Source organism: Chaetodon auriga, chromosome 24, assembly GCF_051107435.1.
Source record: "Chaetodon auriga isolate fChaAug3 chromosome 24, fChaAug3.hap1, whole genome shotgun sequence".
Taxonomy (NCBI): domain Eukaryota; kingdom Metazoa; phylum Chordata; class Actinopteri; order Chaetodontiformes; family Chaetodontidae; genus Chaetodon; species Chaetodon auriga.
The window spans coordinates 14892643-14920350 of record NC_135097.1 but is presented as its reverse complement, the minus strand read 5'-3'; the positions used below and the strand labels follow the sequence as shown (position 1 = coordinate 14920350).

General features: G+C 43.6%; 1 protein-coding gene across 1 annotated transcript in view; it reads left to right on the top strand.

Annotated features, from left to right (window-relative positions):
* Positions 1 to 8396, top strand: part of LOC143316995 (mitogen-activated protein kinase kinase kinase 11) — a 41269-nt gene extending 32873 nt beyond the window's left edge. The window contains exon 10 of the mRNA XM_076724893.1: positions 160 to 8396. Within this exon, the coding sequence (XP_076581008.1) occupies positions 160 to 761 (602 nt within the window). The 3' untranslated portion in view covers positions 762 to 8396. The remainder of the gene's footprint in view (positions 1 to 159) is intronic.
* Positions 8397 to 27708: the final 19312 nt, after the last annotated feature.

Here is a 27708-nt window from a genome sequence, read left to right as displayed (position 1 = left end):
TTGAAGCTAGACTGATACTCGGGACTAAAAGTTAATTTATCTCAGCCTCTGCTGCTTTGATTTTGACCGCTTTATTTGAAGTGTCTCTGTCAAGTCCGTCAAGTGGACTAGAATTGGCTGGAGTGCCCCTTTAATGTGTTTTATTTCTCTTCTTTCCAGTTTTGGACCTTCCTTTGTGCCAAGACACACAGGACTCTGACGACAAGCCGTCAGTGCCCTTTGTCCTCCTCCCCAACCCTGCCCTCTGGAGCCCCAAAACCCGTCGCTTGGAGGTCAGCGTCATCCCCCGTCCCCGCCCGTCCCCCATCCGCCCCCGTATCGACCCCTGGAGCTTCATCTCGGCCGGTGGCGGAAACTCAGGTGGCGGCCGCAGCCCACTGCGCTCGGACAACAACCTTCTGGGCTACCAGCCCTCCCCTACCAACCCCTTCCACAACTGTGACCCCTTCCCCTCACCTGACTGTGACCCTTTCACCCTCAAGGCTGACCCCTCGAGTGGCTCGGACACGGCTTCACCCTTTGACCCCTTCTCGGCTCCCTTTCCCACCTCCCGTTCTGCCCCGTGCTCCACTAACGGCTCGCCCACGCTGCCCTCGTTCCGCATAGCGCCCCTCAACCCAGCCGACTCGCCCCTCATCGACCTGGGCTGGGCGGCCTGCAGCAAGCCCGCGGATGGCACCAAAGAGAGAGCTCACCCCCGCAGGACACTCGGGCTCAAGCCCTTCAAGTCCCCGACGCAACTCAGAGACGACAGGTTCTAAAGGCAACACAGTCCAGGACTCTTTCCACTACTATGTCCTACATCTGAATGAGGATTTGGAATCTTTTAAAAAAGCGCACACCCATCGTTCAGCCCACTGAGGGAGGTGTCCCCCATGAGAGCCTTAATCATTGCAGGTCCTATTTATACGCCAGCCTGCTGCTTTGGAAACCAGAAAGCCAGTGAACGGTGGTACATTGGATTGTGGGATAGCTGCCATTGAACCAATAGCTGGTGCCCATTTCATTCTCCCTCTCTATCTCTGTTTCTCTATCCCTTTGAAGGAGCAGAACACAGATCACTAGTCCCATCTTCAGATTCTATCAGACTGCTCATATCACCTGCTTTCATCTCCCCCTACCTTTGAAGCATTGTGACAATGCAGAGGTGGATAAGGCGACTTGCACAGCTTCATCTGCCTCTACCTCTCTGCAGACTGAAAGCATTCAGGACAATGGAAAATTGGAGTGCCTTATTTCGTGAAGTGTTTTTAATATATATATCTTTTCAAGGTTCCTTGAATGGTTAATCTGGTGCGTAGGGAAGATGCTATGAATTTGGCTTCAATTTGAAAATCAGCTTAGCATTTCTGTGGAAGAAAATGTTGTCTGCGTGTGCGTGTGTGCGTGCGTGTGTGTCTAGACTCATTGTTCAAGGAAAGCTTACTGTTTTTGTTTTTTTAAACAGCGTCTGCCTGTTGCATTATGGGAGAAAGCACTCAGAGTGGATATTCCAGGCCGCTCGTGAAATCCGAGACAAAACCGTGACCCAGGCATTCCACTTGGAAGCAGATAACATTCCAGTCACATTCCCTGGGAAATGCCAGGGATTGGACAGATTCATTCGGCTGGCAGGCGACACAACACAGGAAACAAGACCTGGGAGCCCTCTGCATTCGCTTCATATGCCAAAGAATGCCACTGTGAGAGTGTAGGGGCTGGGACAAAGAGTGTTTGCAAATTAATTATTTTTACTTCCGCGGAGTGCCTGACGGGTGGGGTTCGCCACACTGGACAGCACAGAGAACGATGAGACAATCACAGATAGTATTTAAGTGTAGGTTTGGTGTACTCTTCTGTGGTTATCCTTTTTAATAGAGTCCAGGCTGTCTTACCGCCACCCGTCTGATACATTAGGAAGGTTCAACCAAATACTTTCAAGTATTTGCAAATACTACAATAAGTCAGAATGGAAGCTTCATTGAATTCTTAATTTGTACAGTCCACTAAAGTAGTACAAGCCTCGCAAAGCCAGCCCACAATTTCACAGTGTCTTGGACCACATGATTAGGGTTTCTCTGCTCGACCTGATTGGACGAACGCACCGCTCTCTCTGCTGTCATTAGCTTCCAATACTTGAACTAGGAAAAAAAAAAAAAGCATTGTGCTTGCTCTGAAAATGCTCCTGAAATAATCCACCCAGTTTGTTGTGTGAAAAACTATGAGGCAGTAACAGGCGGTGACAGTTAAAATCATGCTACATATTACCATGTAACACCTCATTTTAAAGGAATAGTTTGACATCTAATGAGATAAAAAAAAGATTGATACCACTCTTATGTCAGTCTGGGCAACATATAGCTGGAGCCAGCAGCCGGTTAGCATAGTTTAGCATAAAGTCTGGATGTAACAATCTCTTAAACATTCCCTTATTATACATTATATCTCATTTGATAGCTGTAGCTCAGGCTACCAACAGGAAGTCACTGCTCCCAACCAAGAAATAGCCTGTCATGCTATCACCCATGGAATACACAACTTTGTAGTGTTTTAAACTTTGCTTTTTTTATGGATTAAACAAACAGGATGTAATGTGTTAGTGAGCTATAGAGGTGGATTTTGTTACTTTCTCGCTCTTTCCTCTTGTTTCCGGACTCTATGCTAAGCCAAGCTAACCGTCTAAGAGTTGGCGGGTAATGTGCATCAAAATATTCGCTGCTTACATGCGTCTCGGTCAAATCGGCAAAGATCTTGTGAGATGTCTCCTGGCTTTGCGAGACCAGACTAGCAGGGCTCCTAAACTCTTGTTCAGTTTGTTCAAAATCCATCCTAAACCATTTTAACACCGCTAAAAAAAAGATCTGGTAGGATCCTGTGGATAACCGTCACGTTTCGATACTTAGATACAGCAGAGAAGTTCCGCACTGAGCTATGACGCGGGGAGGAATTCATTCTAGAGATGGACCAGAATGCACTGGAGCAGCAACTGAAAACCTTTCAGTCGTGGGTTCGTTGTCATCACTGATTGTTCTACAAACCAAAAGCATCCTGAGAAATGTAAGACTTGAGGCAGGTTGAGGGAGAGTGGCTGCAGCAACAAAACGTTCACCGCAAAATAGTCCTGGAATGGGTCGGATGTCGCAGGCTGACAATGCGTAACAGTATCATGGGTGTTTTTTTTTTTTTTTTTTTAAATAAAATGGCCGCCAGCTGGTTCTCAAGCATGTAGTGTATTAACATAATTGGCGCAGGTCAAGCATGTAAGCAACTGAAAGAGACCCACTTAGGCATGGCAGAAACTTGTGCCGTCACCCGTGTCTTTGCCGGAGAGTTACGAGGTACAAATACTGATTGGGTTCATCACTGACGCCATGTCATTGGAAGACAATAATGGCTTTGTTCCGATGAAGAGTGAAAACCTTGTCTCCAAAGGCGAAAGCTTTGTGATTAGCCTAATAATCCTACTGACGAACAGAGGAGGCTGATAGTGATAATTAGCCTCTTGATAAGAGCAGAGAGCATTAACAGAGGGTTCAGATATTTGCTTAATTAATTTGCCCAGACGTCGGGAAAATGCCCCACATCCTCCTCGCAAGGTGTCGAGTCGCCACCTTCATCGGCTTACGTCTCCATTTTTTTGATGCCTAAAGTTTCAAAGACAGGTTGAGCTGTCTGTCCTCCCTCTTTCTCCTCTGCTGCCACTGGCCACTCGGCTGCTGACCAGGTGAAATCTTCATCGATGCCCACCTTCCTCTTCGTCCTTCCCCCTCAGGTGATGTGGGAGATTTTCCTTCTTTATTTCTCTTGCTCCTTTGTGTCCGTCTTTTCTGCAAACTTTTCTTGTGGGCAGTTTTGTTCTGATCCTGCAGAGCATTCAGTTCAGGTTTCAGTCCGTTTAATGCTCATTTTATAGAGTAGCATTTGTAAGAAGAACAGGAGCTTTATTTTCTATTTCTACTGCATTTCCTCTGATGTGTGTGTTCACCATCTGCTGGAATACTCAGCAGTAGCAAAGAGACACACTCCTTGTAAGAAAGTGTATAAGCCAATGTCCAGAAGTGGATAAGATCACCTTAACAGTTGTTTTCTGCTGACCTGAGATCCACTCAGACAGCTCACCTGCCACCAGCACCGTGGATCCTCCTTCAAGTGTGAGGTTTAGTCTCGAATTTGTCAGCAGTGTCCCCTACCTTCCTCTGCTCTCTTGTCCTCTTCAGCAACATTTTTACAGACGTGACAAATGATGAGTTATTGCCTCGTGTCTCCGTGTCAACGCGCAAAGCCGCCAGAGCCACCCTCTGATAGTCATTAGGCTCGGGTTGCTGTTATTGTCAACAGAGCCGCACGAGGAGCAGAGATAGATGAAGGAAATGGAGATGATTGAAACGTCTGGCAGATTATTTCTGTCACAAATTCTGTGTGTGTGTCAAGTATCCACTTCAAGCTGCCACTCATGTCTTGTCTGTATGTTTGCTCGGCGCTAGACTTTAATTTTCCCTCAAACATGATGTTGAAAAGCTTTACCTGCCGTTCTCCATCAAGCTCGCTCATGTTTAGTGATTGACTTCATGAGATATTACTTGCAATAACAGGAGTTGCTCTTCACTTTAGATTAAATTATTGCGTAGAGTCAGAGCGGCGTTCATTTCCTCCTGGAGGTGTTCCTGCTGCAAAATGACTCTACATAGAAATATGCTAGTATACTTCTAATGTTCTTTTAACATAAAGAAAAAAACTACCTTGGCTCTTAAAGCATAACCTGGCTCTGACAGAACTCCGGTTTGGTAGCTGAGGGAATAAATGGGACACATTTTAGGAAGTGTTTTGTGGACATGCACGTCCGATTCTTGGTTTTGGCTGTCAGATTTAGGAACCATAGCTGCCACTCGTCTGCTGGAGCTGACAGCAGGCACTCCAATAAGAAAGTCCTGATGAGTTGTTTGTGATGCTCTGCTCTTCCAGGCATCGCCCCGTCCGTCATTGCAAATCAGCGTCCCAAGTACACACTGACAGGGAGGATGGAAGTGAATTCCCTGCACGAGAGACCTGATATCTGGCCACCAGTTAGCCACATTCACCCCCGCAGTGGCAGGGAGCAGACGTGATTTGATGATCGAAATTCAAAGTTCAAGCTCAGACCATTGCTCCTAATCAGCGAATGGCAAACGGTCAACACATTACATGAATAAAAGCTAATGAGACAGCACAATAGAGGAGGCCAAAGCCCAGACCGTCATCACGCCAAGAGGCTATTGTGAGTGGTGGCTGTGTCTTAGAATTTCAGAGGGGAAAAATCAGAGCCATTATCCAGATGGAAAGAAAAAAAAAACGCGAGTTATTTCCTGGCTTTGTGAACAGTTGAAAATGTTTCCTAATGCAACCATCCGCTGGGGTCACGCTCGCTCTTAAAGCTTCATTTGTCATTGTTAATAGCGGATATGTTTACATGCATACTAATTATCTGATTTACTCCGATTAAGCCATTGATTCAACTGTAGCAGTAGTCACGGCAGATGCACCGGCAGCTCACCTGGTCGAGCGTGTACCCCTTTTAGTAAGGCTGCGACCCTCCCGCAGCAGCCTGGGCTCCATTCCAACCCAAATTCCCCTGCAAACAGAGGTGAGCTGATAATTCGGATCTATTCTTCATCAAATTCCAGATGTCAGCGGGTCATGACGCTTTGTGTCAAAAGTAGTAAAAGGGTTTTAGAAGACTTTCTTAAACTACTGAAGCTGCAGTTAAATCGAGTTGTCTGTCCTTCATGGTGAATGGGAAAACTGGAGGGAAAAATCAGGCTGAGCATGCGTCCCATTTATTTTATTGATGAAATCTTGGTGGGTCAGTGAAGAGTAAAATCTGGAACCACAGAATAGATGGCCTGGCATTTTAGTGGCTTTCACCCCATTTACCTTTGCTGCCCTTGCTTGCTTGTGTTCAATTAAGTGGAGGTTACAAATATACCTGGTTATCAGCCTCGTTTCAGCTGTCTCGCAGCCAGCCAGCGCCAGAGACGCATTATTGCTCTTTCTGGCTCCTATTAAACTGAAACACCTGCCCAGGCCTTTGTTTGGCATTAACAGGCCGAGACCAAATGATCAAATATGACCTTTCATTGACTGTACAGGAATTGCGCACCACAATAGAGACGTGGACAAAAGCCATGTCTGCAAGAGGCGCCGCCAGGTGCGTAGGCTAATGCTCAGTCTCCCAAAGTGTGAGTATTATTCCTAATTCTTTTCAGTCTGTGCATCCAAGGTCACCATCTGCTGTCCTCTTTTTCTGTAACGACGAAAAGCGGAATGAATGGGAGCCATGAAAGGAATTCATTTCCAAGACCACAGCGACGGTTCTTGGAGGAGGCTGGCGGTCTGTGTAGAATCACAGATTAAATCCATGTTTAGAAAATAAACATGGATTTAATCTGTGAGGTCATTAGTCTGAAGCCCACACACTTATCCTCCCACTTCTGGACAGCACACAACGGCCTCGCAGTCGTGATTATTGTTCTGCCTCGCTATCGACACTCAATTACCTTGTGAACTTCCCGGAATAGAAGCCATTCAATCTGTGAATTCGTTTCCAGACTGTTGAATGAGTCTGCTGCAAACCAATTAGCCGACTAAACAGCCCTTGTGTCGAAAATATAGGGACGGCGGAATGAATCGTTGTTGTTTCCTCAGCACCGTTTGCAGATAAAGGAAAGAGATGGCCGATGTTTTTCTCATGCTACGTGTCAGGGTGCAAGTGGTTCCAGGTATAAAGAGCAGAGAGTACAACCATTTCATGTCCTTGGCGCTCAGTGAGAAGCCAAATGCAGCATTTGCTGCACCAAGATATATACCATGCAGTGAGTTTGTGTTTCCAGCTTAGAAATGCCTTTTCAAAGGGAAATCACTTGGTTTGGATCAAATTAGCCAGTTAGTCCCTTAAGCTACCTTTATGGATTCTCTGGATATTTGTTCCCTCAAAGGTTTGCAAAGCCTAAATTGGTCATTTGGCCAAATTTGAATGTCAAAGTTTACTGAAGTTCACATATGGAAAACTACACTTGAATTTAGTTCAAGTCATTGCTCCAATTCCAATGAAATTAATTGATTTTGCTCTAAAACGACAGACATTTTAGTCTCTCACACAATTTTATGGGACTAGAACTGGATCGAACAACAAGTTTATGTCTAATAAACATCCAGAATATGTAGAATGGTGGTGCTGGACCAGGTCTTAGATTACTGCTGTCACTTAACCTTATTAACGTCTTCTGAGGCACAAATGTAATTCAGGGTAAAAGATTTGACTTGGGTTTGAGGGTGTTTAGCAGTAGGTGGTCTCCTTCAGGTGCTCATGCTTGGGCTTAAATAAGTGAACTCTAAATGATCCACAGAGGCAATTTGAAACGGTTTGGATGGTACAAATCCCCATGACTCACTGGTCAAATCTCTTCCACTCGCAGCATCACAGTACTGTAAAAGACTTTTCCTTCTGACAGCTTCCTACCAGCCAGTGAAGTGATATTTCCAAATTTCTATAAAGGGGGAAACAGTGGATATTTATAAATGGCTATCTTTTTACACACTGGATCAAAACTATTTCTCTTTCAAGATGGCCATGGACGCAGTCTACATTAGGATGATGGATCGATTGCTTCATATGAACAAAACATTTTATAGGTTTTCACTGGAGTATTTAAGATGTATGTATGGGTGCTTCACACGAGGCAGATTAACTTTACATTCCAGTTCTCCAATTTGACCAAATCTGTATTCTAATGATTCCTCGACAAGCCCCAGTATTTGTGTGTAGCAGAAATTTCAACAGACTTGCCTGGTAGAGCTTGAAATCCGGTTCTTTGTGTATACTGCACCAAAATCCCAAACCTAAGTCGCAGTTTAATGTCCCCTTGGGGCACCCATACTGAATTTTTATGTGCATAAAACTGCTAGAGAGAGATGAGGATTTTGCCACTACCTCAACGTAGCGGACAAGGTTGACCTCCTCTCTGTCTTTGTGTCTATTTGCTTTTATTGTAATTGTTCCAGATTCATTTCCGTGTCTATTTTGTGTTTTATTACAACCTAGGCGATGTGATAACGCAATTGTTGCATTGTCCTGGCAGCCATTTTTACATCTCTCTCAGAACTGCCTCCGCTCGTGCGAGTTCGAGGTTTTGTGGTCGTCGGGCTTTGAAAATTCGTTTTTGTTGCATTTTTGTGAAATCTCGCACTGGGCTGGGCCTAATCAACTGTTTTTATTGATGTGTGTCAAGAGGACTATTTCTGTATACAGTATGTGAAAATGTTTTTATTTCTCTTGACTATTATAATGGGTTTTAACCTGTGGAAAAAAAAAAACAAAAAAACAAAAAACAAAGGAAAAAGCTCAAAAAGAGATGAGACCAAATAAAATGTAACACTCCTGATTTGTTTGTGACCTTTTTCTTAGAAACCATTCAACTTAAAGGACCACTTTAAATCTTGCACACTGGTCCTTTAAGGTGAAATTTACTTTTTACAAGTAAAGTTGATTGCTTGTATTGGTGTAATTATATTTATATCTTGTTGGACTCAGTGCCATGTTAGATGCCAATTAGCAGCGTACGAAACCTTTTAGTGTCCTGTTTGTAGGCGGCTTTGGAAGGCGGGATTTGACAGGCATGTAATTATCCCCCTTGTTTTCTTTTCTCCTGATGCCGGGTAATGATATTATGATGTCAACATAACGATAATTATTCTGTGATCTCGTGGAAAGTTCTGATATTATGTTGTTAGGTGTGACAAAATTATTTGGCCATTTTAAGCTCCTTAGGTTTGCGCCGTAGAGTCTCTTTTATTTTAATACAATCACAAAAAAGGAGATGATAATCCAAAAATAAGGTCTGTTTAGCTGCTTTTTAGAGTCTTTGATCACATTGCATGATCTTTGTTTGCCCAGAAACAATTTAACATCAAAATGAATCAGGATACATATGTGTTCCTCATTATATTATGTCATTACTACATGTCTCTTTGATTAATAAGACGTGGTTTCTCATCCTCTTGGGAGCATGAATGTCTGCAATAGTTGTTCAGACATTTCACTCACTCAAAAATGTCAACCTGCTTGTGATGCTGGAGAAAAAGTCCGTGGGCTGACGATGACGACGACGACGACGACGATGATGATGTGACCATTTACCTCCACTTTTAACATTAAATGGAAAACGACTTCAGTCCTGCCACAGAGGCAAAGGAAATGATCCACTGTTGTCATATTAAGACATGTTTTAGAAACAATCCTTGAAATGGCATGAGGACGAGCCTGGCTCAGGGGAAGTGATGGCTCTGCCAATATATGTCTTCTGTTTCTGAATCTGTGGGTGCAGATGTTCTGGCAGAGACCTGGTGCTACATGACAGGTGATGACAGGGTGAGGACAGCACCTGGTGTGTTTGTTTTGTTTTTTTTCCAACACAGCACAAATGTGGGGCCACCCGTGCAAACCTGTGAACGCGCTCACTTTTTTTTTTCCATTGTATTAGTTTCTTTGCCTGATATCAGACAGAACGCTCTGGTGGAATGGGCAGATTCAAAGATCTGGACCCAGGCAGACGCTTTTCTCTTGCAGTATGTGACTTTTCTGACCTTTTGATGTCTATAGACATCCAACTCATCAGATTTTTTTTCTACAAATGGAAGATTTTAGTTTAAAGATGATGAGAGTGAAGCTTACTATCGGGGTACCTTTCTGAGTCATTAAATAGCAGCGCTCTGAAGCACACCAGGGACTCCTTATAGATGTAGGTGTATTTTTATGCATCCAGACTGCAGATACATCTGATCTGATATTCCTCGTTTGTCTGAGCTCTTTACGCTGCGATATCAAAAAGTGAAAAGGGGCTGCGAGGCGATTGCGGCCAAGCCATTGCAGCAGCAAGCTAAATTCCAATGTGAAATTTCTCCAGAGGGAGGTCATCATCTCTAACACGAATCTGTTTGAAGAATGAGAGGAACAACGCCGGGCGGTGGGGGAGCCGGGTTGGTGGACACGCTGAGACGCGGCGCCGCTCTTTACTACGACTCCCTCCCTTCTCATCAAGGCTGTCAGTCAACTGGATAACACAGAGAATGGGGAATCAGCAGCGTCAGTGAGGACGTGATGGAGAAGCTGACCCTCCTCTACCCTGGCACAAGTCTCCAAGGCTCTTGTTGCCATGGACACTGTGAATGAAAGTCTGTAGAGCGCAGCGGTGTGACTCTGCAGAGCCTTCACACTGAGCACTTAGTGGGTTTTTTTTTTTTTTTTTTTTTTGGTCTAGTTAAATATATTACTCATTTTTATTTAGCATCTATTTTGTTGATGTTGTTGTATTTGATTCAAGGGATACATAGCGCTGGTATTATTCCCCTTTTAACTAATAAAAGAAGAAAATGCTGGAATCTATTTAATATATTAAAATGAAATGGATGCAGAAGAGCTTTCATATTATCATGTGTAACCATTTTTCTGGCCGTCTACTGAATCAATTTCTCAAACAGCAGTTTTTTTTTTAATTTGTTTGCAGTATCAACTATTTGGCTAAAATAAAATAACGAATGCAGTTTTAATTACCAGATTTTCTCTACATCTCAGCCCCTAAGCATCAAAATTTTTACAATTTTTCTTCACCAGTGCATCAAGCTTTCACTCGGATAACAGAAAATAAATTAGTGCAATTAGTCGGACAAGTTGAAACGTTAATTACACTGCTGACCTTTTATTGAAGATATTTCTATTTCATGCTTTCATCCCCACACACCTTTGCCAACTCTTTACCCAGCCTCCCCATGTCCAGAATAAACTTGTCAACTTTTTTTTCCCCACAGCTCAGCAGATCGCGTTCAGCATCATCTGTTGTGTACAGAGCCGAGCGTCAGATGTTCGAATTTTCGGCTCAGTTCAGTAATCAAATCTGTCTCCCGCTAGTCAGGGTCTTCTGTTCCCCAAAAGAGAAAGTCTTATCAACGGTAATGAAGTGTGAGAATGAAGTTCTTTGTGTCTCCCCACATTTCCCTCTGCTCAGCCGCCTTTGAAGTGAAACAATTTGTCTGGCAGAGAAGCAAAATACAATAAAAAGGAGCGAACCCTGATGTTTCCTCAGGATGTTATTTAACTTGATTCTTATCCTGAAGCCATGAAGAAGAGTGTTTCAGATATTCATTATTCCATGACGTTGCACTGATGATAATTATTTTGCCACTTATAAATACCTCAATCAGGGAGTTCATTAGTTATTCATTTTCTATAGACACAACACAAACAGTAAAGGATGAATTTAGCTTAGCCGTGAGCTAAATCACTCCACCCAGTCATAATGTATTATTAGCAAACATATACTTTTTAGATGGAAAAATGTTCATGGATGCTGTGACAGTGCCTGGATTCTTCCATTAATGTGTGCTGAACCTTTATAGCAAGCAAGTGGAGTCAAGTAATACGATGATATTCAGATACGGGACACACACTCAGAGGGACACCTGTCCAGATGAGGAGGGATTTCAGAGGCCCTGAAGAGAAGAGTTATTGAATCTCAAAAGGCAAGGGATGGCTGCACAAGCTTCTATAAAGCCTTAAGAACAAATGGAGGAAATCCAGTAGCGGTGCAGTGCTGTTTCGGACAGGTTGCTCTGCAAAGCTCGCTGCAAGAGCACAATACAGATCCCAGTGTGGCAAATCTGCAGCCGCAGTCGGAAAGTCGTTGAACAAAAGTTGTCCTGGGTTTTTCACAGTGAGCAGTGTTCTGTGGACAGATGAGCCAAATATGTAACTTTTGGCAAGAAAGATATGTGTTACTTCTGGGAGAAAAAGCATATGAAGTTGCCGTGAGGTGGAGGGAGCACGAAGGTTTGCTTTGCTGCCAAAGGGACGAGACAACCTGCAGCGATCAATGAGGTCCATGCTGGAGCAGGAAATTCTGCAGAAGAATATCAGGGCAGCTGGATTATACAATACATCTGTGCACAGACACACAGCATTATATATGTAGTGCAGAGTGACAAGAGAGAGACAGATGAGCATTTGCATTGAGTGAATGGCTACGTCTCACACTGCGATGATGAAGCACATGGATGGTGCCAGAAAGCTTCATTCATCTTGAGTGAGAGCAGTGCTTCAATGCAGGGGGAAACAAGAGGAGCCCGGTTATTTTTCTGTGTTGGGGTTCAGATATTTAACCATCGTATTAATGTGAAATTCCAATCTGAAATACATAGAGCCCCATGTTTGATCTCAACAACGTCAACCACACACAGAAAGAGGTTTTTTGCATGTTAAGTGCTTAATTTACAAACCTACCAGTACAGCCAAGGCAACCACCGCAGGGCCCCAGACATCCAAGGACCCATGTGTCAGCTGCAGATTTGGAACTAAAGAAGAGTAGCAAATGAAATGATGCGGGCCTTTTCTTTCAGAGTGGACCTGTGGCAGAAACTCTGGGCTGTAAATTCGGGCCCAATGTCCATCAGTCACTGCTCCAGGGATTCAGCACTGCACTCCCATAACGCTGTCAGACTCATGATAGACTGACGGACAAAAGATCTTTTTTATTCCTCACATTCTTCCTCCCTGCCAAAACGTTAATACAGCTTTTTACATACGCAGTAGTTCTCCCCAACCCCTGTAAAAACATTTTGATGTGCATAACCAGTGGAGCTCCCCTTTAAATCAGCTGTGGACTACATCCCCATGTTTTAACTGTTGCTGCCAGGAGACACCTTTATTTAACTAATAAAAGCGAGTTTCTAAGCAATTACAACAGTAACTTTTTCCACAAACGGGTTTAGAGTGAATAAACTTGGAGTAGAAGAAGAAAACCGGAAACAACACAAGTCACCTCAGGTACCTGAGATGCTCATACAGTTGTGTGTTTATAGGCTTTTTGCTGTTTGACCTGTTCGTGTCTTAATGGTGCCGATAAACTAGAATAATAGTACATCACTGCGCAGTTAGTTAAACTGTGCCCTGCTTTAGTTGGCTGTATTGTATTAACCTGTGATATTTGGATTTCAACGCTGACATTCAAATTTAAAATCAACATTTGAACACGTATGGCGCGGCTTTGCTGGGTGTTTTGTCGTTAGAGGGATGAGGGGGCGGCTCGAGGGACAGAGGCCAGCAGACAGCTGCTGAGGGCCGGGGAGCTCTGGAGGAGGGAGCCTCTGGAGGAATAAACACCCAGAGTCACACCTGATTCTGCTCCTAGTTTATTTTGCCAAACTTTTTGGATTAAAAAGTTCTCTTCACTCCAACCTGTCTGCGGCAGCGAGCTGCGGGGGTGCCGACCTGTAACATTACTGTAATTAGTCTTTCTTCGTTGGCTGCTTACTGGAGGGGAAATGTACTTCATGAATGTACAGAGAGGAGAGGAGAAAAAGAAAAGAGACTGGAAGGAAATAAGGTGTCTCCTGAGTTCAGTGAGAGGCTAAACTGAAAACAAGCGCACGCACACACTCGGTGCCTGCTGTTGCTCACTAGCTTACGGCTAAGCTACAGTATTCTGCCTGCTTTGGGTGATAAACACAAATGATGCTGATGTTACACTCACCTAAAGTAATGCAGGGTGAGAATGAGCTTGTGTTTGGTGATGTCTCGTTTGACAGTTCGCTGTCGGAGTTTTTCAGTATAGAAGGAGGTTGTCAGGATTGTAACAGATATTTCTCTCAGTAACGACGACATTTCTTTCACCTCCCTGCTAATGCAGCGTTTATCAAAACACGTGGATGTCATATTGTGCCAACAGACTATGCCAAGAGTCAGGGTGAGAAGCTACCTTCCTCTATTTGAAGAGATGCCAAACTCCATTCACAAATTATGATGTTCAGTGACTGAAGAGTAGATCTCCAAGAACAAAGGCTTATTTAGTCTTGGTAGTATAAGTACATAATCCACGGAGGAGCAGTTTATTTTAATGACATTATGACATAATATTTACATGTAAAGGTTAATTAATACCATATGTAGTCGTTCATCACTGTGTGTAGATTATGTTGAAAATGAGAAGGGAATTAAAGAAGAATCAATTCACAGTTTAGCTAAATATTTAAAAAAAGAGAGAAAGAAGCTTATTGTATGCGGCGAGACATTCAGCTCATCCTTTCCCGGGGAGGTGTGGGTGCAGTGCCTGTCTCTTTTGTCTTCAGTGCTCCCACAAGGCATGTACTGAGGGTGCAGATCACTGTATCTGTCACAACTGTGACAATGAATAAAGAAAGACAGCAAACGAAATGTGATATTTTTACTCAAGAGGCAACCTGCTGACAAACAAAGTGCCCCAAACTGCAGTTGCACGCATGGCCACTTGAGGCTTGCTCCAAAATCGAGTCAATCCCCATAGAGTGCCATATTAAAATGCCCAACTCCATAATTTCATGCTTCTACAATACTTGTCAATACTTGTCTGTGCAGGACCCCTCACGCACACTCATGATTTGACGGTGGGACAGCCCTAACTGTGAGTTCCATTCACCTCAGAAGTTGTAGCTGGGAATGATGTCACACCCAAGTTGACCACCTTCCAGTCCAACAAGTGGGAAAACCAAGCTGGACGCCTCCAGGAAAACAAAGATGACAACGCATTATGCTGTATTTTGTGCATTAAAACACTGTGGCAATATGTCCACGGATAGAATTAGACAGTACTGATTTAATGAGACACAAGTGCTAATACACAATATATTATGCTGCACTTTGAGGATGGAAGTTGGAACTTTCCGACTTCCCAGTTTCTATATTTCGAGTTGAAAGAGTGTCAGGCACTCATTCGCCAGAATTCAACTAACTGACAAACACCTGCAACATGACTACTCAACAGTTCTGACTACAAAAACAGATGTAACCCCATCAGGGTTGTTAGAAACAAATTAAATCAAAAGACATGATTGTGGCACTGAAGTACATCAGTGACAGATATGTCCCTCATTAGCCTGTTGTTGAAGGTGGAAAACCTATTGTGAAGCCGGCTGTTCAGGTCATTTGAACAGGGAACCTACAGAAAAGGCAAAATACGGATGCTGTGCATGCATGAAAAATGAGAATACAAGCTATGGTACACTTCAGGGCCTTGTTCCAGACTTCCACAGAAATGTGAATTTCAGTGATCTCATCTTCAAAGGGTTCTACAACACAAAGTTAAATGCAGACATAGGCACTCTACAGCAACTGTGAAATCTGGCAAACAGACAGAATGGAACAAAAGCTGCCCTTGGAGAACATTACAGCTGCTGTGACGTATTCATGCATGATGTAAATGATGCCGCCATCATTACTGCAACTCTTCATTATTTGAGTTCATCCATGATGCACCCAAACACACTTCACAATGTACGATATCGACAGGACAGAGTCAACCATTGCAAGTGACGTACAAAGCATTCAGTCTCACATTCAGACTCCCACACCATGAATCAGATGTCAGTTTCCTGACTGCAGTCACTGATCATTCAGAGGCCAAACACAAAGCAACATGAGGAAAAGGAGCATGATATCAACATTGTGGATGACCAAGAATAAAAATCAACAAGAACAGACAGTGCGCTCCTCCAGGTATCATCACTATGACACTTTCAAGATTCTGACGGTAAGAGGAGGTGCTGACTGTGGAAATTTAAGATGCTGCGCTTTAGACAACAGCATGGAAGCCCTGAAAAGACCTGCAAGCACTTGCGCCACCCGACCCACCAAAGACCTCATAGGGCAGTCAACAAGGAGTTCAACATAGACCAAGAAATGTCAAGTGGCATGCAACAGCAGATATAGACGCTGGATACAGCTAATTCTCAGGAGGTCACAGAGTCATTCTCACAAATGTAGGAGGGTGTTAATCGAGTCAGCAAGCTCATGTTATATATAAACCCATAGGAAAAGGTTATAATTAGCCTGAAAAATAGTTTCTCAAAGGCCAGCTCTCTTCACTGAAACTCACAAAATTAGCATTTGTGTCATAGTTTTTGGTCCAAATAAGGAGCTTTTGGGGAAGTAAACTGATATGAAAATCACTCTCCAGGAGGTTGGATTTCTGCAAGAGCAGTAAAAAAAAAAAAAAAAAAAGCAAATTTTTTCTATGTCCTGGTTCTTAACAGTCAGTTCACCAAAGTGTCTGTGTTGCATTTGATGTTTAGAAAAATAATACTATATCTATATAGATATATAAAATGTAATATGGCTCCTAAATATGCCAAAAATACATTTCCCAGATTTCCCCACATCTGTTGTCTGATCATAATTTTGAAAAAACAGCAGCAATGTGCACAACAACTCCACTCTTTCCATGTGAACTTCATCCATAATGCTTTGTTCTGCCCCTCTATCAGAAAATGTCAGAACTTAAGGCTTTAAATCTGTTACGTGCCAATCTGATGTGTGATATGTCCTCGTGCAGCCAAATTACACAAAGTCCTTTTGAGGGGTAACGAGTGAGCCAGAGCAGGAAAAAAGCCAGAGCTCCGATAAGACTTAGAGCAAATTGACACTGGAACAAAGATGTCCCCAGTGTTGTAATAATGGAAAACCAAGACATCTCAAGCCAAGGATAATAGAGCTAATTTTTCAGTAATACTGAACCAAAATGTATCCAGTGGATTAATGTTTGCTCTCTCTTATGCTGTATAAATTGGTTTCATTTCAATGCTAATGTCACATGAAAAAAAAAAAGGGAATATCACAAAAACAAAACACTGTGCCCTGATGCTAAAAAGATAATTTCATTTATCAAGCTGAAGAGAATATCCAGTTATATTTGTGTAAATGTAACCACCAGAGGGCAATGTTTAAGTGCACAGCCGCCTCCTGAGGACAGCTACTGCAGCACATAATCGTATGAGACTTTGTGCACTAATTGATTCTATTAATCATCACTGTTGCCTGCTATTTTGCTTCTGTGGTTTCCCATGTGACACTGTTTGGGAATTGTATATCAGAGGTGCATCGGGTCAGAGGTTGAGCATGTGTTTCCTTCTCCTTGCTCACCTGGAGCCCCTTTGATGAGCTGCTGTCAGAAATAGCTTTGCACGGCGGGGCTGACTAATGATGTTTTGAGGGAGAGTGGGTCCTCCACCGCAGAGAGCCCCACGCGGAACTGAGGAGGGCTGATTGACAGATTGAGATCATGGAAATTACAGACAAAAGGTCTTTATGGAAATGTATGCAAGATTAAAATATTACACAGTCTTCCGTCTTCACTCCTTATCATAACAGAGTGAGTAGCAAGGCGAGAAGAAAGGAAGTCTGAAAATGTCGTTTTGAAGCTCGGTAATTTCCGCTATTGTTATGAGCTTTGTAACAACACACACTTGATAGGTTGCGTAACAGTGTTGGCATTTCTGGTACAGCTTTAAAATGATTCCATCCCTGTTTGACAAATAGCTATTTTAATGTGTGTATCAACAATCACGTGCTTCCTCAGATCCCCTGCCGCGTGGCGTCCCTCAGGGGTCAGCCCTTGGACCTATGCTCTTCTCATTGTACATGCTTCCTCTGGGTCATTTATCCAACCGCTTTCAAGATGCGTCAGATCACTGTTATGCTGATGATACGTGGATCTATATCTCTGCTGAATCAAGTGACCTCGCTCCATAATCGCATAACTGCCACCAAAGAATGGATGTCTCTTCATTTCCTCCCTGTAAACCCTGACAAAACAGAAATTCTTTTAATTGGTCCTGAATCATCTGTTATCATTGCATGACTTTGACCAACAAGTTGCTATGTAGACAGATATTTGCTGCAGCGGCCTCTTACTGATCAAAGATTGATTTTGCAATCCGTCTCAACATGCTTCACCTGTCTCTGTGCCAAATTGGCGAGTGTTCTCGGTTGCCTTTGACAGGCCTATACGGGTACATAAAAAAAAAAAAAAATCATCCGTCCTCGCACTTGATTTCACAACGCACCCGCTTCAACAGCAGCATGTCTGAGATAGCACTGTGAACTGCATGCCAGCAGTGCACAAACAATTACACAGCACAACGCCGCCACAAAACCTGCCTGTTTTGTGGCACCCGATAAGAGAGCCCTGAATAAATGTGCCTACATGCATGAAAGACTTGAGAGGGAGAAGTGTTTGCAGGGTAAATATTGCAGTTGGCCTTCGTGCATGTGTACAGAACAATTACATGCTTCATTGTTGTGACAAAAACGGGCTGAGACAGCAGCTATTTGCTTCTAATTTAGCTTGAGAAGTCCCCAACAGCGGGGGGATAAATCTCATTGGATACTGTGTGTCAGCATGTACACTCTCCTGCCGCCTGTGAAAGGCACAAGTAGCTGCTATGTGACTCTATAGGACGACAGATAAAAATGACTCAATCTGTACTGGTTTGCTCTAATTACTGTACAGTGCATCCATTGAGGATGATCAGGTCCTTAGGTTAATTTACTAATGGATGTGAGCTTAAATAATGCATTTTTCCACATTGTATTGCCTTCAGTCGATTCTGCAGCTGCAGCAATTACCAAGAGAAGGTATCCTAACAACTCATAAGTTATCTCGCCGTTATTGATGACGACCTCAGGCTGCCTATAATTCAAGCTGCCGCTATGATTTGCCTGGCTTTTTGTCTTGCGAAGATATGATTTTTCTCATGCTAATTGTTTTCATCATGACAGTCAGTCGCACAAATGGGAGTTTTTTAATCACGGGTGTGACCACAGAATGATCAGATGACTAATACACTGAGAGAAAACATAATATCTGTGCCTGATAATGATCCAGTGGATCAATCATTAGACCATCTCCACACACAGTGCATAATTAGCAGAAGAGCTGCGATTCATTGGTCGCTGTTCATTTTTTTTGGGGGAATTTACATTTGAATTTAACGTAAAGAAAAAGGGTTGAATTAAAAAAAAATGAACAATGTTACTTAAGGTTTACGTGTTTAAGTATTTAATGTAGGAAAAGTCAGAAAATCACAAATTCCTAGAATGCAAGAAGACATCTTCACATCCCATAAAAGTGAATTAATCTATAGGCCTACAGCTAAGAATTACATTCATTATTGATTAATCTGCTGATATTAGTGAAAAAATAGTGACAGTATTGTCCACCACAGTTTCCTTAAATGTTTTTTTTGGTTTGTAAACCCCAATACAATTAGTTTATTACCACAGAAGACTAAGAAAAGCAGCAAATGTTCACATTTGGAAGCAGAACAGAAGCTGGACCCTGTCAATTTTGAACCGACTTAAGCGACAAATCGATTAATCAACTAATTCTTTCAGCTTTAATTGTGACCAAGATCTGTACTGGAAAAATAACCTTGCCATCGCCCTGTGGCTAAGATCATGTGATATGACTGAAAAGCTCCAGATCATCCACTGATGGATCACAGTGTGAGACTGTTCTGTCATCTGCTGCTTCCAAGTTCAAGAATGAACTTAGAATCTTGACCTCAAACATATCTTTTATATCCTGCAGTACAATATCTGCCATAAACTAAAATCTCCTGATGCTAATGTATCAGCTGGGCTTTAACTTGAAGCAGATATTAGGCTTGAGCACTGAAAAGCAGAGTGAGTGGGGGGAAAAATAATGACCTGGCATGAAATTAAAGAGCAGAAAAGACACAAAAATGAAGAAAAAGAATAAAATAAGTCAGATTCCTCTGAAGAACATGATGCTATCATCACCACCAGTAGGCTGCACTGCTGCAGAGGCCTGATGGATCAGTTCATTTTTCTCCCTGAGACTCTGTCCCAGGGGATTTGAGAGTCCATGTCATGATTCATGACCAGCAGTGGTGCAATTGAACATTTTAAGAGGAAGCAGGGGTATACAGTACAGCCTAAGCCTTAATAAATGGTGTTCTTAAGAGCCAGTCATAGCCTGTCCTGAGCACGGGGGAATGATGACGGATCGGTTTTCTTTGCTCTGCCTCATTTCTTATCCAAATGAAATCCGGGAAGTCCATTCATCCCGCTTAGGAGATAATAAATTGGTTGAGTTGTTGGGTATATAGACCTCATGAGATGACCCACCTCTGTGCTTATTGTGTGCCGCCGTTCTTTACCTTCTTCCTCAACGGTACCTCCTCCTCATTGTTGTCCTCTTCTTATGTTCGCTTTTTTCAGACGTGTCACTTTACAACAGTCTGTTCTGTCATACAAATGAATTAAATAACCTCCAGCCTGTATCGTTCCATATCACTCATATGACTTGTGCTTTAAGTACTAATCACAGGAGCATTGGCTTTACTACGTCTACTAGATCATTCATCTATTTTCTACAGCTGCTTACTGTGCTCACTGTTTCAAGGAGCTGGATCCTATCCCAGCATGCCTTTGGCAAGCCTGCTAGAATCAGTGCAAGCACTATTCGGATGTAAAAATACAGTGACTTGAAAATAAACTGCAACCAAGACAGAAGTGAGTATTGTATCCTCTTGATGAGGTTTTCCTGTGGAGCATGTCTTAAACAAGGCACCTAATAATTAAGACTGACGAAATCAAATACCAATGTGCAAATGCATGTGTTGGTGCCCACACATATTGCTATTCATAGTACGCTTGTGTTATCTGAAAGAATTAGCCAGTTAATTGATGAGTCACTGTGACATCATAATGTTCTGCAACAACACTTTTCTGGCTGCTATTCAACGCTGTAACTGGGGAGCAGAAGGGGAGATTGTGACCATATTTCGCATTTGGTCAGACACTGAATTGGTAACACTAATCTTGGGTGTCCACCTTGAAACTGTGCTGACTGCATAGATCTCCTGTGCCAGCGCCAGCATTACAAGAAAGGTAGCGAATCCCCCCCAGAATAAACTGTGCATTTACTCTGTGGGTTTTATGTTGTTTTAATCAACGTCTAATGTTTGCTTCTCAAGGCTTTGCATCAGTTTCAGCGTGCTCTTCCTGGAAGGGGATCCCTCTCTGAGCCACCCTTCTCAAGGTTTCCATTAATTTAATGAAGACTTTACAGCAGCTTTTACCTCTCACCAAGGATGTACAAGCCATTAATGTTTGCAGCTCTTTGAAAGTGTAACTGATGACTGGAATGTGACAGCACACTGGCGACATTGCTCTTGTTAAGTCAATTAATCACTAATAAAGCTCAGATCTGTAAGTATGTGAGAGACACTTTAAGCATCTAGTGAAACAGTGATTGAAAAGCAAAAATGATTCTGATTCCGCAACAGCAGCTGCGGCTCAGAGGCTAGAGCTTCTTGTCCACTGATTAGAGGGTTAGCGGTTCAAGTCCCGGCCCCTCCAGTCTATATGCTGGAGTGTCCTTAGGCAAGATAATGAACTGAGTTGTTCAAGTGCTGTATCTCTCCTGATGAGCAGATTGGTACCTTGCCTGCATGTGTGACTGGATGAATGCTGAAATGTGTTTGACTGGTCAGTAGATTAGAAAAGCACTATATAAATGCAGTCCAATTAAACCTACATTTGAGCAGTTAATAGCCCTATTAAGTGTACTCTGGCACGTTGGTGAGAGGTTTACAGCCGCCGGAGGAGTTTAATAATCATATATTGTGGACTAACTCACCATTTGTTGACAGTGAAATCCAGGCAGATTTTAATGAAGCAACTTTCATGTCCCTCTTACTTTGTGGCACGTAAATCCTGCGTGTTTGCATCTGGAGGTGATAATCAAATGTTTGAGTAAATGAGATCCCGGGAGACCCAGTGTGAGATCCCCACGCGCTGTTATCATCACACTGATTTCCACACATGACAGACAGGTACAAAGGGAAAGTTTGTGCTGCGGCTGGGGCATCTGAAGCGTCTACAGGGAACTTGAACAATGCGTTTAAATGTCAGCTGGCATCAGGAGAGCATTCTGGGAGGCGTCAGCCTGGGAATGGATTCTTTACCATTCAGATGGCGTAAGAAGTTGTCACTGATTTACATATCCAACAAGTCATAGATGTGAACAACTGATGGTGCGTTAGCATTATTATTAGCTTTTTTTTTTATTAAATTAAATAAACCCACAAATAAAATCCATTGATCTCTGTGATGACTGCAGAAATTAGTGTTATGATGAGCATCCACCAGTTCTTAATTTAACTGGTAATCAGAGACTACAGTCTGACAATGAAACACTTGGGGCCAGTGAACAGCAACAGCGAACATCAACACCATCGGCTGAAAAACATGAAACGAAGTGAGAAAGGAAGCCTTTTGGCTGCAAACAAAGCTTGACTTGCGAGCTCTGTGAAATGCTGTGATAAACAATCCCACACTGAGAAAGCAGACCAGCAGCTCTACTTCTCATTTTTAACGTGCAATTCAATATGGCAGTCCAGGATGCGTCACAACCCGGCCCCGTTCAGACTTTTATTTTCCTCATTCCCTCCTGCTCCTGTTACTGATGCATTTTCATTTTATTCACTTGTGTTCTTTTATTGAGACCGCCTTGGAAAATACACAAATGTTTGCTGAAACCATTATGTCTTCCCCTGTCTGCAGTAACGTCTGTGCCACAAGCACACACACGCTAATGCCAACATCAAAACACTGCTCACACACACACGAATCACTTTTATATATGCACCTGAAAACAGTACCCTTACATTGATGCAATTAGGCACCTGCAGGCATTTACACAAACTGTGTGTATGCAATTACATTAATGCACCTTCGCTGTCTCAAACGCATGCTGCAATGTACAAAATGCACTAGTTGGTGTTTATGTAAAGGCTGGGTGGTTTAAGTCATGTGAAAACTGATAGAAAGTTGATTAAATAAGAAAACTAGAAACTTTGATTCTCTGTTGATAAGACACAATGCTTGATCATTATCACTAACAAACAATCAGGTTGCATTATTTCACCCTTAATTTTGGCCTAAAAAGCTCTGCAGAGCTGCACTCAGGTGATACATACAACAACACTTACCTGTGTGCACTCCCCCCCCCACCCCAGCCCGTCCACCTCTTCCTGAATGTGTTCCCATGCACCCGAAACTAATCTCAGTACACCGGCCTCAACTTTTAATGCACGTGTGTGAAGCTGTTTGTGTTTTAGATGCAACACTGATGCCACAGTGTGCGTTAACATCTTCTTTGCAGGTCTGCAGCACAAATCACTTCCAAAAAAGCTTGTCACACACACACACACACACACACACACACACACACTCATTAGACCAGAGAGAGTGCAGGGTGGTAATGAGTGGATCCTGCGTGATAGAGCTGAAGTGTCTTCGGAGGCGGCGAGGTCAGCTGGATGCTGCTTCAATGCCACGGCAGTTTAATTAGAGCGTTCTATAATGGAGCCCTATCTGGAATAGCCCTTAATGAGCACCTAGTCATTCTATGTGTCCTTAATTTGTTCCACATAACTGAGGCCATGAATAATCTCAAACTGTGAATGATTATCTAAGGCCAGTGGGGGTCAGGTCGCGTGTGGAGGTGAGAAGGGTATTATGGGTGAAATGTCATTTCAGCCTCCACCGCAGGGCTCAGAGGCGGCTGTGAGCGGCTTTGAGGTGTGGACAATGCAGTTTCTGTAAGCCTCGGCGTTGACTTTACGTTCCCCAAACACAGACACACGAGCATAAGGATGATAGTTGCCATGGCAACTGGGCAAAAATAGTAGGGGAGGAATGCCGGAGGGTACGCGCACAGACACACTCATCAACATGCGAGCCCTCTCAGAAGCTGAGTGATTTTGCAGTCCCGCTCCACATTTGTCTCCTCCCTCGCCGACATCTCTCCATCTTTTGCTCCTCAACCCCTCGCTCTCTTTCACCTGCTCCTCACTCTCTCTCTCTTTCACACACTTTGTGGGTGTGCGTACTGTATGTGTGTGTCAGACAGTGTAATCTGCTGAACGCCAGATTGATAGGTGAGTGTGGTGTGTTTGTATGGCTTCATTCCAGCAGCCGGGGTTCGGAGGCAGCTACCTGTTCATCCATCATCCTCCTCTCTGCCCCGCAGTCTGGATTTTTCTCTGCAGTGACAACCACTCTCACACTTTCTCTCTCTCTCTCTCTCACACACACACGCACGGACACACCCATACTGCCTACTGTATAAAAACACACTTTTCTGCCTGCACATACTTACTTCCACATGCATCACCGCCTACGCGCTCACGCTGACACGAGCACGCTCATATTCAAACATACAGACAGAAACACACTTCAAAAGGCGAACTTCAATGAGCAGCCACACACACATGCACTTGTTCTCGCTGTATAAGGCTTCCCTTACTTTTCTCCAGCTCCCTCCGCGCCCCATTTTTAGCCCCCGCTCACCATCTTGCATCCAGTGATTTTACCCCCTCCCTCACCCTCTTCGCCCCCTTCCTGCTCCTGCTGCTGCACAGCTCTGCCTGGCTCCCTTCCATTTATGCACCGCTCCTTATACATATTTGACTTGTAAATTGAGGCTCTATTTGTGTCATGCCCAAGAGGTACTGTCAATTAGTCTAAATACCATGACGCATCTTGTGAGGAGAGGGTGAGAGGGGGAGGAAGGGAGGGAGAGGGAAAGTGACAGTGACAGCAAGTCCAAAAAGAAAACAGACAGAGAAAGACAGAAAGTGAGGTAAATACATTTAGAAAGACAAGGAGGCAAGTCGGAGGCTTTTGTCTAATGTAGCGCCATACAGGGACCACCTGCTGGTAGAACAGATCCCAGATCAGTTGAGTGTCATCAGACAAAACCCCCCACTTCAACCTACTGAGCATCTTGGCAAGCAGCGCCGATCAGACGCTCACCCCCAGAGAGAGCTGCTGAATGCAGGGGAGTGTTGGGATTCACGCTGGAGAGGCTGCACGTGCCGACTGTCCGGCATATGTTAGAGAGGCCTTCCGAGACGTGCACTCACAAGAGGACGTAGATGTTTACTCACAACACACACTCCGTTATGAATGAATAATTATATGATACGTGGTGAAGGACATTATGCAAATTGAGCAGATGTTTGGAGAATACAGCAGGAGAAGCATATGAGATAAGAAAATAAAGTGGGTACAGATAAACGCACAGGATGCTTAGTTTCTTCCACCAGGAATTTGACAGACAAACATGGCTGCTCGGAGCAGGGCGTTCTGTGGGAAAAGCTTTTTATTTTGAAAGCAACAGAGATACATTTTGTCTACAGAACAGTAACAATCAGCTCTGTATGGTACATCCCGTGATGTCAATAAGCAAGCATGCGCAACGCCAGGACCGTGACACTTCTCCTCCTATAACATGTCATACTGTGAAAAATGTATCCGGTGAGCATCATGGTGTCAAAGTGAGCTTGTCTGGTTTAAGGTCTGATGACGTCAGTCGTGCAGTCTGGACACACCCACTCAGTCCTGAGAGGAGGTCTAATCAACCCAGGTGACAGCACCTGTGTGAGTGAACCTTTGTTTGCGTCCACGTCCTCCAAGAAAATGGTGAGTTTTGTATCATCATGTGTTTCAAATGTGTGGAAAGTCAACGCCAACTAACACTACGGTTGCACGTAGCCGGCTATTTTCATAAACGGACATTTTTCAGGAAACTTTTCGTTTACACTAACCCGTGTTTGTATGCCGACGGTGATGCGGACCTGCGCCTCGTGTTGGGGGGGTAGTTGTTGCAAAATTGCTGACCTCCGTTATAATAGTGCAGCTGTATTTGCAAATGCAAATATACGAAAAGGGCTTGCACCAACATAAATGCGACTGCTACTCTGAATGCATCAACGTTCACCATTGCCAAATTAAAATGTAAACATAGATCGCACTTTTGGCGCAGGTGCAAGTTCTGGCGTGTAATGTGACGCAGTTCGGCTTTCTCCGTTTACATGCAAACGTGCAACCGAGGTTTTCCAAAATCTCCACTCTGGCCGGAGTTTTCAGAATGCATCGCTTTCAGAGGCGAATTCTCCGTTTGCGTGTAAACGAAGGGCACAAACAGACGCTGTTAAGGGTGAAACCATGAGCGTGTTGGCAGCTTATATACTGGGATTTAATTGCCAAATTTCAACCCTGTCAGCCATTATCTATCTGATAAAACATTTCAGACATTTAAGGATGTTTGCAGGTACTCTGTTTTACTCGCCTGTGCTGAATGCATGTCCTTACTGACAAAACATTTGCAGTGGAGATTTGTTTTTTATGATGGTCTGAAGCCTGCTTTGTTTATCTTCAAGTTTCTTGCTGCTTTACCTTGACAAACTGTTTCTCAGTGGAACAGCATGAAATAGTCTGCAGGAATACGTGTGTATATATATATATATATATATATATATACACAACACTTGTGTTGGTGAGACAGAGGGATTTGATAGGAGACCAACATGGTGCTGGATGTTGCCACAGTGGTTAATAAATACTTATTCAGTTTTTATTAGAAACCATTACAACCAGTATGATGAAACGCAAGCCCGCATTGCCTGCACTGTCTTGTGCCACTGTAAGGCTGGGTGACGTCAGATCATACACCATAAACCTTTAATATGAGTCTATCTAGTAAAGTCCAGTGTGCAGTGGTCATGTGGTTTAGTTTGTAGGACTGCGGCACAGTGTTCACTCCGCAGCCCGCATGTGTCTTTGGGTGTGTTTTTAGCATGTTTTCCTCAGTGCCTGTACACAAAGTCAGGTGTCAGAATGCGAGGTTTACCCGCCTGGTTGTCTTTGGGGACTTCAAACAAAGTCTGCTCCTGCGGGGCCCCCCTCTGTCATAAACGGCGCCTCTGGGTGCATGATCACACACACGATTAAACACCACAACGACACGCACGCGTGCAGCCAAACGCGAGCGTCTCACAGCCCATTTGAGATTTTACTCAGAGAGGCAAATAAACAAATTGAGTCTGAAACGGCGTCGACTTCTCTGACACTCACATGCACACACACACACACGCGCGCGCGCGTCGACGCACGCTCAAGCACGATGCTGCTGATCACTCGCATGGCAGGGGAGGCTGATGAGATGTGTCGTAGCTGATTGTCTGTCTAACCAGTGATGTCATGTGATTTGTGAGAGCCAAGTTCTGAGGCGTGTTTACAGCGAAACTTTCTGCCTGTGGGGGAAATGATGCCACGGCTTTGTTTTCAGGCTTTTCACTCCTTTTATTTGATGAGCATTGATCAGAGTGGGGCGGAAAGCGAAGCTCTCACTGTAGGAGCGTTCGGGGTGAGGAGACCAGCACGTTTAGCCCGGGAATATTTGAGTTGTCTTATCGTAGTGTAATCCATGTGCATGTGTGCACATCATATTGTACAGATTGGTGAGTAAACGGGAAGAGCAGCCATGGGGTACATCTCACAGTTGGATAGAAGATTGGATGATGAAACGTGGAGGAAACACCACACAAAATGGAGCAGAGGAGTCTCGGTCTTCCTTACCTTTACTAACCTCTGCTCCAGATTCACAGACAGAGCTTTTGGTTTGGTAGCGCCTCTCTTCATGCTGATTCAGTCCCTGTGGACAGAGTGCTGTTCTTTTTTTAACTTGATCACAGAGGACTCTTTTTATCCTTGGGGGGGGGTTGGCCCATCGAAATGCGCAAAGCTGAAGCATCGCTCACATTTAACTCTGTGAGAGCTGAACAAACTGGTTTTACTTTCAATATTTGCTCAAGTTTTAGCTGTAATGCATATTTAATGAATTAATTTAGAAAAATCAATCAATTATGTCCCTGATGTGGAGTCTGTTCTTTGTGCCAGCACAGCACAAAGCAGCTCTGAGCAACTTCATTTATAAATATTAATGCTGTGTGTACAACTTGATTGGGGGAGACTGGAAGGCTTCCTCCACTGGAGGGTGGGTGAGGTGATGGACAGCT